The 15,035-nt window shown below is 43.0% G+C and overlaps 1 protein-coding gene across 12 annotated transcripts in view; it reads left to right on the top strand.

The window, feature by feature from the left end:
- Positions 1-15,035, top strand: part of DMD (dystrophin) — a 1,922,593-nt gene that overhangs the window by 1,890,789 nt on the left and 16,769 nt on the right. For all 12 annotated transcript variants that reach the window (XM_019529123.1, XM_019529125.1, XM_019529122.1 and 9 more), the window contains one exon: positions 6,434-6,526. In XM_019529123.1, coding sequence (XP_019384668.1) covers positions 6,434-6,526 — 93 coding nt within the window. The remainder of the gene's footprint in view (positions 1-6,433; positions 6,527-15,035) is intronic.

A 15,035-nucleotide genomic window follows, 5' to 3' on the forward strand; every position in this document is an offset into this window, starting at 1 on the left:
GATTTTTTTTATCAGAGAAAACCAGGATCCCTGGTGATAACCTATCATACGGGTTGTAGGGTAAGTTTTATTAATAATATTCAGTATATGATGGCTGGGAATTTTGCTTGTGTGTCTCTATAGTAAATTTGCTGTAATTTTCCTAGGTGACATAAGTATTTGTTGTCCAGGAAGAAGGATTGATTTCAAGTAACATCATTAGTAATCAGTAATGTTCACTTGCAATAAGTTAATTTAATTTGATTACCTCAATGTACTAATATAATACACAGAATATATTAATATCAATGCTACCAGCATAAGATAACATAGTATAGGATTATTACAGAAGATAAAAATGAGAAAAGAGTAGTCAGGAGCAACAGGGGATTTTACTGTAGGGCCTCTGTGGTAGCTTATTTTCTTACTTAGTCAGCTAGACCACAAACAAACTAGAAAATTTGTTATAAACATAATAATAGATGATTTAGGTCAGTGATCCAAAGAAATTAAATTTTGTAAGCCTTATCATTTCATGACACACTTAATTACTCCTTTTTATTTTTTTTCCCTTTTGCCATAAAATGTATTACTTAAAAGTATGCAAACAAAACCAGAAATGCAGCAGTTACCAGCCTCCTTGTTAACAGATTATTAAGTCTATGTCACATCATAAGTTAGGCCAAAAATAAAATAATTTGCTTCTCATCATGCAAAACATGACAAAAAATTATACTAATTTTAACTAATTTGTTGTACCAGAATTAGTTAGGACTGTTTTTTTTTTTCTTTTTTAAACAAAATTTAGAAGGGCACAAAACATTTAATTGATTTCAGTATAATCATAATGGCTAGGTACAGACAGTCAAAAAGCCCAAGGCTGAATCAATTCAGTCTTTGCAGTTTAGTCCAAGCTGTACAGATTGAACCAATTAACAAATGGACAGATGTTCACTTTTGAATCAGAAAGCCAGAAGCCAGGGGCACTACAGCACACCTGCCAGCCACAGCCAAAGGAGAGGAGAGAAAGCCCTCCAAAAGGCTCTCACCCCTCCCTGCTGGAGCAGAGGGGGCATGGTCAAACACCAGCCTGAGGTAGCCTGCTGTAGGGTCAGGGTTTAAATCCCCTCTCTGGCTAGGGTGGCCACCATAAAGTACAGTACGGTTGTCCTCTGTCCTCTATTGATACAAAACCGGATGCCTTTATGTCCTCTATTTTTCTCTTGAAGAGAAAAGTAGAGGACATAAAGGCATCCAGTTTTGAATCAATACAGGCCAGAGTAGCAGAAAACCAGGATGTCCTCTTTGATGGCCACCCTATCCCTGGCCCAAATGGGACACCAGCTGGGGTCTGGGTGGGGAGGAAAACGTCCTTTCTCTGAAGCAAGTGTATATTGAACACAGCAATTTGCAACCTCAAGCACACAATTGAGAACAACCAAAAGCCCTTGCCTATGCTAGGATACAGCCCAGTAAAACACAGTGAGAGTGCACACAGCTTAGTCTAACTTGAAATGGACTGTAATAAACCAAGAAGACAAGAGAAAGCCTTGCATAAAATCTTACATAATCCTGAGGACGGAGTATCTCCTTACAGCCAGGTATTCAGGGAAGTATTCCCACCTTTTATGCGTTGTACTTTATAATGTAAATGTACCTTTCTGCATTCTTTGGTCAAGCTGTTTGCAACCCTCAAGCTGTCTGGGACCCTCTCCTGTTCCCTTAGCTCCATCTCCTCACATACATGTGATGATTGTGCTAGGTCTATGCCAATACCTCTCACCTCTCAGTCTGGTCTTGCAGGGCTAGGCTCTGCACTCATAGGATACATCCAGACAAGTGCAACCATGCAGTATATAACACTGTAAACACGTTTGCAGCACCACATACTGCACAGTCCTGTGCTGTCCATGCTGCAAGGGTGCACTGCCCAAGCGTGTGCTATGACAGGTTTTTTTTCTGTAGGTCTTTTTGACCCCTGGATACCAAGGAGTAAAAATGAAATGCAAAAAAAAAATGGAGCAGTGCATGTTCAGCCAGCACATGCTGCTGAAAAGTGGAGCCAGGCCACCCAGAGCCACACTCTGCTTCCAGCCAGGCTGCACATGGCAGAATCGCCGTAGCTTCAGCCCCAGGAGGCTCCTGCAACCCCAGGTAATGCTCCTGGGGCCAGCCCAGCGCTGGCATTAGCCTCCCCTACCCCAATTGGGGTAACTTGCTGTGCGCCAAAGCACATGTGGCACAGACATTCCCTGGGGACAAGAAGTGGCAGTGCAAGGTGCACCGCCTCTACTTGTCCTCAGGGTACCAAACTCATGTCTGGATGCACCCACAGGCGGCAGGGGACAAGCCCGGTTCTCCAGCCTCTTCCCCCTCCCCCATGGCTTGGGGGAGCTTGGGGAAATCCTGCCTCTTCCTTCCCCTCCTCTTATCAACTGCTTACTTTAGTCCTTAAGAAGGGTCCTTTCTTGTCCCTTCCTCCAATAAGCCTCTGGATAGAAAAGGGCAGGTGTCATCGTCAGCAGTCCAGTGGGTTCTGCGGGCCCCACAGGACAGGGAGGCGGGCCCTGCACAGCCTTTTATGCCCCTGCGCCATGGGGGCTTGGCAGCGCAGGGTTCTTTGCCCTGGCCATGGGGTCTCAGAGAAACCAGAAGTGCCACGATGGGCACTTCCGGTTTCACTTTATCTTACAAGCCCGCATGCTGGTTAGTGGAGCATGCCAGCTTGTAAGATGCCAGATAGCACAGCTTTTACTGTACTTGGAAAAAGGTTCTTTGAAAGCTTTCGAGCCTAGACACCCTTCTTCAGGCAGTGGGAGATTCTGCTGATGCTGTGAGTTCTCCACAGTAGAAAAGAAGCTAAAGAAAACGAGAAGTCTGTGAAGATGTAAACGAGAGGAAGCTTGGAAGACAAAGGGATAGGAAAACACCTGCTGCTAGGTAGGTGGGTCACCACAGAAACAGACAAAGTTGTTAGCCCCATACTGCAGTCTCAATAGCTCTTGGATTAACATTTTAACAAGGTGTTAGTCACCTTTGCCTTGCAGGCAGTGGTTTGACATGCAGTTGTTAAAGCACTGGCAAGGGGGCAATAAACCCCCTTCCTGCCCACTTAGCCATGCCAGCTGGCATCTGGTCATGCCCCTGCCGCTGGAGCAGTAAGTGGGGAGGGGCTCTGACAGGCTGCTGTACCCCAGCCAGGCAGGCCCCAGCTGGGATCCTGAGGAGAGAGAGGAGGAAATAAGGCTCCATTCTTGCCCTTTCACCTCAGGGGCCCATGCTGGGCTGGCTTCTGGCCATGTACCCACCCCTACTCTGGCTAGAGAGCAGAAGGGCAGGGCCAGCCTTTCTCACTGTAGCAGACAGCACAGACCTGCCCAGCCCAGGGCTGAAAAGCATGCTGGGCTGCTGGGGGAGTCTGGGAGGGGAGAAAGCAGTCTAGGACAGAAGTTCTGTAAACCAGTTTGACACAAATCGTTTAAGTCTGATACTACATTCAACCAGGTTTATCCTAACCCAGTTTTGGCCATTTTGAAACTGATTTATATGCACTGAGCTTCTGTTTCATTACAAGTTTAAGCCAGTTCACGTGCAACTTCCATCCCTAGGCAATGAGACCCAGTAATGAAGTAACGTCATAGTACTACGTGACAGAGATCACAGTCTTGTGGACCATGCTAATGTGAAATGTTCTTAACTGATAATGTTTGTCATGCTTTCCTCTTTCCCATCCCAAAAGATTTGAGGCTATGAGGCTGTCTGCTTTTGAAATGAAATTCAAAACAGAACAAAAATAATGAGAGGATGCTGAGAAAGAAACTTCTCTAGCTTAAATCAAAATCTAGTTTTAGATAATACTGTTCATACAAAAGGTGTGTTCCACCTCTCTTTTTCAGAGCACTGATTTGAGTAATGGTAGCTACTTATCTTCTCTTGGTAAGAAGGACTTCTTTTTTGGGTAAATCCTGCTACAGGTATCTCTGTAAATTATCGTTGTAGTCTTAAAGTTAGATTACAGCAATCTGTTCTTCACAGAGCTGTAATGTCGAAACGCTTCCAAAATGCAGAAATCTGCACATGAAATTGGCTTGCCTACCAGAGCACATTACACCTCTAGTTTTTGATCTGCCCTAGTGATAAACTGATTCCTGAGTGAGATTTGAAGGCATTGGTTTTGTCTTTCAATATTAGGGTCCCAACATTTTGCTGCTCTCCTTTCCATATTGTAGTAGTTGAGGCAACCTGAAACAGTTCAGCTAAGAGTTTCTTTGTGATAGTGATTAGTAAGGGAGCATTTCTTAGAGAATATTTTTGCTAAGGGTTATATGATTTGCAAACTTATTTCCCAGCTCGATGTACCAGTAGCCCTTCTAAGCATCCTGTAAGATACTGTTCTACCAGTATGGTACCAGTACCACCAGTGGTTTGGGTTGAGTTTTTGTTATGGCTTTTTGTGTGATGTCTTGTCTCATTGGTTTATTTAAATGTATATAAATTTTAAGTAATCTTTTCTTAGCCACTAAGCATTGAACATAGGAGTTTTGACCAAGAAGGCAAACATAGCTGAGCTCATATCTGTGCTCATTATGCTGTGGGCCCTAGTGCCTGCATTTATTGAGGGGAAATAATGTTGACCAAGGCAACAGTTATACCCTGATCTATGGATTTTTAAAAGTTCTGACTTCATTATCTGGGCTGAAGAAGCAAAGTGCTTGAGTATGGGTGGCAAGATCTGGCTCTGAAAGCAATTTTGATATCTGCCAGAGGTTGAAAAAAATTATTTTAGTTTTACTAAATTTTCCAGTGATGGCACCTATAACAAGGCAACATTTGATGTGAAAATGAGTCCTTCTGCCTCAAAGTGCAGACATGGGCTAATCCTGAGAGTAGAGAGTATGAGCAGTCTTGTAAAAGTTGGATTTTATCTTGTCTCTTGTATTAGAAAATTCAGTAACATGGAATATAAAAAGTTGAATTTTTGCTAGCATTAACATTGTTTAGATTGCGCTGGTTTTTCAAGCTGAGTAGGGCAAGCTACATTGTATATTCATCACTAACAACAGGGGACTGTGCATTAGAGGACAAAGGCTCATCAAGTCATTTTCAAAATGATGATGCACCTTTAGATGCTTGTTACAGATGGCAAAGCAGCTTTTGCATCTTAATGGGGGATTAGAAGAGACAAATAAAAGAGAGCGAATCTCACTCACTGAGTATCCTCCAGGTTTATTCTCCTTTTAGAAACCATGCTTTTGAAGCACTTTACTGTTATTAGGAGCTAGATTAAAAACTAGCAAAAGTACCCTCCTTTGGTGTACAATTGGGCAGATGGCTTTTGATTCTGTGAAAACATCAGAAAATGTAAAGATACCTGTGAAAATGAAATGTATTAAAACTCCCATTAAGCGTCTCCCTTATAATCAGGTTACAGAAATTATTCAAAGGGACAAATGTATTTTGCTTTGTTAAACTGCTGCTAAAACCTTCCACAGTACAATTGAATGTTCCTGAAGCTCCAATCCGATGCAATTAAACTGTCAGAAATATTAATACTGATGCAGATGAGTATTTCACTTAGTTCTGATTTACTCTGGTAGGCAACGCGTTGTTAAAATGAATTCAGTACCATTAGATAGCTACTCAGAGTGCACTATTCACAGCAACATTTGGTCCCAGTAATGGAATGAAAGCATCTGAAAGAGGGACCATCATTTGGCTGGACTCACTACTCTTACTAGAAAATTTCCCCTACAGCAGGTTTATCCTTTCATTGTTTTTAATTAATTTAATTGAATTTACACAAATTCGTTAAAAAGAAAAATGAAAGGAATATGATTACTGACAACATTTAAAATTTAGATTGGATATTATCCAGAAGGATTTATTTCAAGTGCTCAGCTTCAGGTTAGGGTGAAGTTGCACATTACATTTAGACCATACTAAATCTGTCATATGTTAAGCAATGTTAATATTAGAACTTGCTATGAGCAGTTCCACGTTACGAGTTATACTGTTTCTTGCCTGCACAACTCTGACTTGTCACTAGAGGTCTGGCAAATGGAGGTGTGGCTAGGTGTCAGGATATCTATGCCCTAGCTCTGCTCTGGGTGGTAGGGAAGGGGGCTTTGAGCAGTGCAGATTGGGATATTGGAAAACTGCAAATCATTTATTTTATCACCATGAAGCAGACAGATGTTACCCTAACATGAACTAAGTAACACGGTCCAGAGTTAACCCTTGCCAGAAGTGGCATAACTTTGAGAAACTCAGAGGGCACTTAGCCCAAGTTAGCGAGCTTTAACATGCAGGCACTCACATTTTAAGTATCCTTAGTATGGTTTAAGTGTAGCATGCAACTTTGCCATTAGTTTCATGAAGAAATAGCCTTCAAGGCAGTTTGTTTACCAGGTATTTTTAAGTGACTTAAATATTCTGATTTGGATTTGTTTTTCAGGTGAGGATGACCTGCTCAATCCTCCCCAGGACACAAGCACAGGTTTGGAGGAGGTGATGGAACAGCTTAACAATTCCTTCCCAAGTACAAGAGGTAAGCTTTCAGCACTCAAAAGCATATATCGGTAGTTAAAAAGATAGATTTTATTAAAGATCACTCAGTTTGATGATATTTCAACCAATTGCGTGCAAGTGCATGCATGTGCATGTAAACAACAGAAACACCTGCTTCTGTCCCTGTTTTTTCCCCTGAGACTGATTTGAGACCTGTATGTTTGTTTTAAAGGCTAGCTACAAAGTAAACCTGTGTTACCTACACAGAATGAAATAACAATTTCCCCTACACCTACGCTAGTGATAGGGCCAGTGAATACCACAGTAAAAATTCACACACTGTATTTCTTTCCTTAGAATTTTCCTCTCTTCCCTTTTTTTAGAGTTTCATTTTTCTTTCCTCTTTTCTGGGAGGAATATGAACCCAATAATATTAAAATGTAAATCAGAACTCATGACATTTGAGTTAGAAAGGAAACAAAACAAGTTGGTGGCTAGTTTGTGCCATGCAAGTGGGGAGCATGTTTGTACAGAGACAACCGCACCTATTACAATGTCTCGTTTCAATAAAAGTTCACCTCTTTTATTTGCTGAAGATAAGCATGTGCATTATTTGAATGACATTTTTTTAAAGCCTTTTTAAAAGAAATGTCTTTTTTCTAAGTCAGGATAAAACATCCTGCTGTTGTATTTAAAACTGGAGAGGGCCCATGTATTTCCTGTGTCATTTTGTCATTGCCTTTGTGGTACATAGACTTTGTGCAATCCCTGGCTCAACTGGATGTTTTTCCCACAGTATATGTCTGATTTTTTTTTCCCCAAACCACCCTTTGTGCCATGCTCTCCTTTCTGTAGAGTTTAGCTGCTTTTCTATCCTTTGATTTCAAAGGAAGTCCAGCCCACCAGAAGTGTTCTGATGGTAGAACAAGTAAAAATTGAAGACAGGCTGGAGAAATAAATGGGCAAATGAATAATAGAAATAGACTAAATTACAGGAATAGCGTAGAAAAAATTATCCAAGAAAATCAGATATTTTTACCTAAGTTTGTCTTCTTCACTGTATGGTCACATGGGTGCTGTACACCTTTAATTTACCCACCAGACGGAGGAAATATGGGAAGGGTGTTGGAACCAAAATCCATAGTTAGTGGTGTTGGAACCAAAATCACATAAAAGAAAGTGTCCTGCTTTTCACAATTGCTGAGAATATGCACCTCCCACCAGTGCCACTAGGTTTTGTAAGTGTGTAGCACTTCTCAACATATATGATAGCTTTAGGTACTCAGGTTTACGCATTTGCTCCATCTTTATTTTACCTAAATTCATAATCGGAGCTGATGACATTAAAAATAATGTTCCTTTCCTAAATAGAAACATGACTTTGACTACAGTGGTCACAGTGTTAAAAGTCAATAATTCTTGAGGTGTTTAGTGCAGAGTAGTTATTTTGCTGTACTTCACTTGAGAAATAGCTACAACACTTTAGATACCAATCTGTACTGACTGCAAGTAAATAGGGTTTTATTTTTTATTTTTATCTCTGTAAATGAAACAAAACTTCCCAAATATAACTGACATCATATAAACACTGTAGGGAGCCTGTTGTAAGCAGTGAGATTCTGTATTTTGTAATATAGTCACTCATACTTAAGTACAAAAAGCAACTGTTTATGTTTGTATCCCAGTGCTGCCGAATAATGTGTGTGTACATACGTGTAGAATGGTTTCTTCTGTCAGTAACTGCCTTAGAAATGTATTATGCCGGGGGGGGTCAAAGATATGGCTTGTGGAGCCACATTATTTGGCCCCCTGGTCTCCAGTTGACCCACACACCCAGTGCAGCATGCACCAGAGACAGGTCCTACACAGAGGGCCCAAGGCACAGCGTCTACTTTGGGTCCGGTGCTGCATGTTGCACCCATGCAGGGCCAGTCCAAGACTCTCCCCCACATGCCAAATCCAGCTCCCCCTGCCGGATCAGTCCAGGACTGGCCATGAGACATGGGGCACAGGCAGCCTTCACTCAAACTGGTCTGAGACAGGCATCACATACAGTGCGGGTCCTGGAGCAGGTGCAGTTGCAGACCTGCCAGAGCAGGCACATTAGTGGAGGAAGGGTGTCCTGGACTGGCCCTGCATGGGTGCCACGTACAGTGCAGGCACATGTGCAACGTGTCACAGGCCCTGTGCACAGGGTTGGTCCAGAGCACGCCACTTGCAGTGTGAGTGACCCCCATGTCCCAGATCCAGGACCCGGCCGCTCCCCAACCTGTGCTGCATGCAGTACCCAACCCAGGCTGGACTATAGCACAGTCCTAAAACATTCCCCATGGGGACGGGATCTAGCATGTTGGCAGGGAAGGTCTGTAGGGCTTATCTAGCCCCCAGGGCCAGCCATATGCTGTTCATCTGTTGCATGGACCAATGCCGTGTCCATGGGGCCAGATGAGTTTGACCGCCCTGTATTATGCGCTGCTCTAAAAGAGATTGCAGATAAAAAATATTACAAACGAAAAAAAAAGAAAATATGTGGGGCAGATCTCCCGCTAAGCCATAGACGGAAAAACTAGAATACAGATGTTTAACTAGCAGTTTGATGCCAAAGACTGAGCCAAAGAGTTAAACATATCATGAAATTGTACATGTAGCACATCAGTGTAAGTGTACCACTCTGAAATCATTCCTCCAGTCTGTCCAATTTAAAAGGACTGTGTGCATTTCCCTGACTGTGAAGCCAAGGATGCTATTACTTGTAAGCTGCCAACTTCTTTAAGAGGGAAAGCCATAGATGATCAGTCTCTCAGAAATGATGTCGGGAATGCTCAGAGCACATACAGCACAACCTCTACAGTCCCTTTGCCAAATTTCCTAACACAAAATTCTTTCTTCCCACTCCTTATTACCTAAAATATCCCCATGCTGACTACTTTGTTTTAGAAGTCTACTAGGAAAAAAAGAGGACCTATGAGGCTCAAGATTTTCCCCACTACTTCCTTTCCACTAAATGAAATTAACTAGAGGTAATGGAGCTCCCTGGAAAACAGTTGCAGCCAGGAAGTAGGAAAAGTCTCACCATAAGACACAGGCATGTTTCACACGCAGTTGTATTTTATATGCTGCCAATAGGCGTTCTGGGATATGCCTTTGGCATATGGAATGAGGTGGCCCCAACTGAAAGAGCAAGTAAGTCTCAGTCAGGTTCCCCTGTTTCCCTAGCTATTCTTAAACTAATTTTCATGCTGGGTAAGGTTTGGGGTTTTTTTATTGGTTGACGAGTAATGAGGCTTACCCTCCACAATAAGATAGTCTGTGTCTTGAATGAGCTACCTTGCCACACAGCCCATATCCCTGGATTTTCAGTGGTTGTGTGATGCATCTGACTTTGACATTTTCAGTTAGATATTTTTCAGTCACTATTAATTCTTTTTCAGTGCTAACTCTTAACTGTTGTTCAGCCGGGTTCACATTCCACAGACACATCTGCAGCAGCCCCATTCAGAACACTAATTGCTCTGCAACATCCAGTCTGTCTGGATTCCTGTTTGTGATCCCTGAATTTGCAGACAGGAGAGAGGAAAACATGGTTGAGTGGTCTCACTCTTGAGTCGCAAGGTGTTCGGCCACTGAGATGTGTGACCCTGTGCAAGTCACTCGACAAGTCTATGCCTCACTTTTCCCATGTGTAACATGGGCACAATAATACATACCAACATCAAAGAGGGGCCTTGTGAGAATTAATGGTGTGTGAAGCAGTCTGGCAACAAAGCTGTATATTAGGACTGAAAGGGGTGGAAGCATTATTTTCTTTCATTTTTTAATGAGCCTCACGGTAATAGAACTACAGTAACAGAACTCTAAGCAGTAAGCAGAACAAATTTGATCATTTTTACTAGAATTATAAAACTCAGAGAAGAGGAAATGTAGCAGCATTCATAGCTAGAATTTAGAAAAAATATTTTATATAGTATGTCATGATATACAAATTAAAAGATAAGTTTTGTCTGGCTTAGCTAGGAGATGCCATGTGTAATGAAAATTGTTAAAGAATTTAAACAATGAGGGGGCTAAGAGAAGGCTTTTAAAGGCTTCCATGGTGATTGGGGTTAGGATTGATTGTATTTAAATCTTCACTGATGACCTGGAAGAAGGAGAAAACTTCTCTGACCCCAATTTATAAAACATTTGGAGGAGCTGCAAGTCTCAGTGAATAGGGACTATGAGGAAGCCTACTGAGTTTGCAAACTGCAAAAAAAGAGATTTGTTCAGGGGGAAAAAGAAATCCAAACTGAAATTTGTGTGGAATGGCATGGAGAAACTTGGGAGAGAGTAATGTTGAAAAAGACCTAGGGCTGTTAATGGGCAGTGAATCAAATGTATGTTTGCAGTGAGCTGGGAGCTGCAAAAATAGGCCAGTTTAATTTTAAGCCGAATACACAAACTCATCATGTCACAGAGCAGTGAGGCACTAATCCTCTTGTACACGGCAGAATCTGGAAGGCTGTATTCCATTTGTGTCCCACACTACCAGAAAAATACCAACAAACCGGAGGGAGCTCAGAATGTGGGCCGAGGGGGGATTGATTTATGAGGCAAGATTAAAAGAACCGAATGAGCAATAATAGAGGCAGACACAACTGTCTGGGAATATATGAAGTCTTTTGACACAAAGAAGAAAGCAAATCTACATGGTGGGGTGCACAGAATCATGGGATAACATTTAAAAATAGAAAATTTAGCCTAAATATCAGGAAAAAACATCCTGAGGGTGAGAACCTGCAAGGCGGAGAAATAGTCTCCCAAAGGATATAGTGAAAAATGTTATTTGAGGCTTAAATGGAAATGTATAATGGGGATTAATCCTCAGTGTCAGGAAGATGAACTCATTTTTTTGTAATGCCTTTTCCATTCCTATCTTCTGTTAGTAGTCATGTTCAGAAGGGCATCGGAATTTATCATTGATTTTTAATTAACTCCAGCACTTTCATTTTCAAGGAGTTTGCAGCTTGTAGCAAATTATGAAAGCTTCAGGCCTTAGCAAGACAACCTTGGACAAAGCAGATAATATCCTTGCTTACCTGGTTATAACATTTTTCTTTTTTTAATTTAACCTTTCATAATTCTTGGCAGATTTTTAAGCATCACAGAAGGACCTCCACACCCCTTGCAGAACCAATTTCTGCAGTGGGAATTTCTGCTGAGTACCTGATGATTGCCTTCCTTAAGGAATTTTCCTATCTTTTTAATCTATAAGGTTTCCCATCCATACTCCCTTTACTGTGCTGCTCTCAGCAAATTCACAACTGCTGCAGCTGCTTCAGACAGCTGCTATGCTAACTCAAAACAGATGTCAAAGCCAGAGGTCTGACATTTAGTGGAAATGTACTATTAAATACCACCTCAGTGGTTTATTTAACCCTGCTAGATAATGGGCCACAGAGGGAAATGTTTTCACACTGTACTTGTGCGCAAATTACAAAGTCTTCAGGGAGTATATGTACAGTAAATAGAGAGCTTGGCTTGATAAAGAACAGTAGTAGTATGTGATTTAAAAAATAAGAGACAAATGCAGTTCTGTGGACAATGAAACTACCGTGTATTTAGCTACATCTCATTTTAAATGTGTTTGGTAGTCATGGCTTGCAAATGTTATTTGTGAATGAACCAAAAAAGCAAGCCTGTACCTAATCCTCAGTTAATTGAAGCTGGTGACAAAGGCCCCATTGACTTTCAAGAGTGCAAGATCTGGGGCTTCAATAGGGGCAAGGAGATGGTATTCTTGTTAGTTATTAGATGGAAGAACAAAAACCCTAGACAGAACTTAAAATTACTTTTTATGCCAAAATTAAGTATGATTAATGTGCCATAGTCCTTTACTGGAATGGCTTCCTAGGGCAGCATAATTAGGAGTGTTATGGTGAGCCCAGAATAATAGATCAAAAAGAGCATTGAAAATAAATGTATCATTTACAAGTCCACTTTTATTTTTTTTAACCTTGTTCTCATGTGTACACAAGCTTTTTTCAGTCATGGCTATTAACATATTTTACAGCTAATTCCCCACTTACAGCACTGCAATAATTTTCATTAATTTGGCAGCAAAGTGCCCTGCCTTACTGTTTGAATGCTCCTTTCCACATTCTTAAATTACATTCCACGTTCCACAATCAGTAGAAGAAACCTCTGAACCAGCGTACACACAGTGAATCTCAGCACTGCTCCTTGCAACTAATGGCCATGTTTCCTGTTATACTTAGGATGTGTTAATTGTGCTTAAAATGCAACCATCTGTACTCTCAGAATGTAAAACACATACTAAGTGCAATGGTATTGTAGCAAAGTTGTGAGTTTTTGTGCAAGGAAGTATCTCCAGATTCTATTAAGTAGTACATGATCAGCTAGCGTTGGACTGCTCCACAAAGATAAAGGAGTTCAAGACTCAAGTGCAGTGTGAGAGGTAGAACTAAGAATCAGTTGATTGTTGGTCCCAGTACTGCACTAGAAATAGTTCAACATTGCTAGCAGCAGAGACCTAGCTTGCCCGATGGATTCCCCAGTGATACCCTCTCCTGCACTCAGCTCCCCATCACTCCCTCCATTTGCCACCAGCTCACCCCAGCATGCCAGAGATGGGTGCTCCTGCCTGCTCCACCCAGCATTTGGGAAAGATACTAGCTCTTCAGTCACCCCAGGAAGCAAGTTGGAAGAATGGTCTTTCCCACTTTTGAGTCCGTGACATGATAGCAAAGCAAAGCAATGACTTAGCCTTAGGTGGTGTTAGCTTTTGGAACTAAAGGTGCCTGCCTCCTTTGGTTGATCAGGTCAACATATTGTTTCAGAACATCATAATGAACTTCATGAGAACTTTAAAAATGCATTGTCCTGAAATTCATATTGTTTGAAAATGTTTTTCTAAGCCAGCATTTTTTTTAGTGAGGAGGACAGGATCAGGATGAAAGAAGATTTCATTTTAGAACATGGTAAGCTGATACCTTACCCTGTATATAAAAATGTTAGCGTATATATACTAGTTAGATTCTCAGCTTATCCTAATTCAGATGTTAGAAAACCCTTTTTTTCATTACATCTGGGGGCAGAAGGTGGATCTTCCAATTCTGAAAATGGAAACTGGCAAATCAGAGTAGAATTTGGCTACGGCATTTGGAAGAGATCTGAGATTTCTAATTTGTCAGAAAATGTCCATGTACAATCAAGCTTTTGATTAAGTTATTTTAATTTTTTACTTTTACTAATGTGTTCCCTTTATTCTTTAAAATGGTGTCATCAAAATATTTGTAATGTAGGCTTCAGTCCAGTGAAGAATAACATACACTATGAGTATTCCCTTGTACACTAGTGACCAGTCATGGTGCATAAAGTTCAAAGGACTTTGAGCATGTCTTTGTTGGATTGGAACTTTAGATTGTCGGTATCTGGGATGAGTCTCCAGAATGGAGATATTTGGAGGCAGAGCCCACTCTGATATTATAAAAGCCTTTCTGTCTGTCCATAATGCTTTATTCATGCTCTGATTGGCTGTCAAACAGCCAATCAGAGTGCGAAGAAGCATTTGGACAGGTGGCAACCTGCCGCCTTGATGCTGGGGACACAGGGGATGGAGCAGGGGGCTGAGGCCAGCTCACTCCCCATCCTCTGCTCCCTGGACATGGCGGCAATGGGGGGGCAAGGCCAGCAGCATTGGCCTCACCCGCCCCCACTCCCTGCTCCATGCAGGTGGTAACAATGGAGCGGAGGGTTCCCCTCCCCTTGCTCCTTGGATGTAACAGCAGCACCAGTGGCACGGGGGTTGGGGGAGGAGTGGGGTAAGGACACCCCGGGGGGGTGAAGCCACCAGTCCTGGCCTCAGCCCACCCCTCCCCTCTTCCATTGTCACTGCCTGCAGGGCCAGCCGTGGCGGCGGGGAAGGGGGAGCAGGCCTGCTAACACTCCTGCCCTCCCCCTGCTGCCAAAGCAGGGAATAGGGGAAGGGTCCCAGACCCAGGCCTGGGCCCAGCACAGGGGATGACGGGAGGAGCAGGCCCACCGCAGTGGTGGGGGGGCAAAAGCAGGCTCAGGCCTATGCAGTGGCAGCGGGGAGGGGAGGCGAGGAGCAGGCCTGGGGCTGAGTCTGATCTGGCAGCAGCAGGGGACGGGGAGGAGTGGGCTGGGCTTGGGCCTGATGCTGGGGGGCGGAGAACCGAGCCTGAGCCAAGGGAGAAGCAGGCGTGCCGTGGCAGTGCGAGGGGAGCAGCAGCCCTGACCCAACATAGCAGCAGCTGGGGGAAGGGAGGGGAGGACCAAGTCTTCTCCACCTCAGGCCCAGGCCCAGTCTTTCCCAACCCCTCCCTGCCTCCCATTGGCTCTGGGTCCACTCCTCCTGTTTCCTCGCCACTGCCAGGTTGGCTCAGGCCCTCTGCTTCCCTCACCACAGTGGTCCGGCTTCTCCCCACCCTCAAGCCCATTCCTCCCCTCCCCCTACCACTGCAGCAGGGAGGGGGGAGTGGGCCCAAACCCCAACAGCAGGAGGTAAGGTGGGAGCAGGCCTGGATGTG

Source organism: Crocodylus porosus, unplaced genomic scaffold, assembly GCF_001723895.1.
Source record: "Crocodylus porosus isolate Cpor-Errol unplaced genomic scaffold, CroPor_comp1, whole genome shotgun sequence".
Classification (NCBI taxonomy): domain Eukaryota; kingdom Metazoa; phylum Chordata; order Crocodylia; family Crocodylidae; genus Crocodylus; species Crocodylus porosus.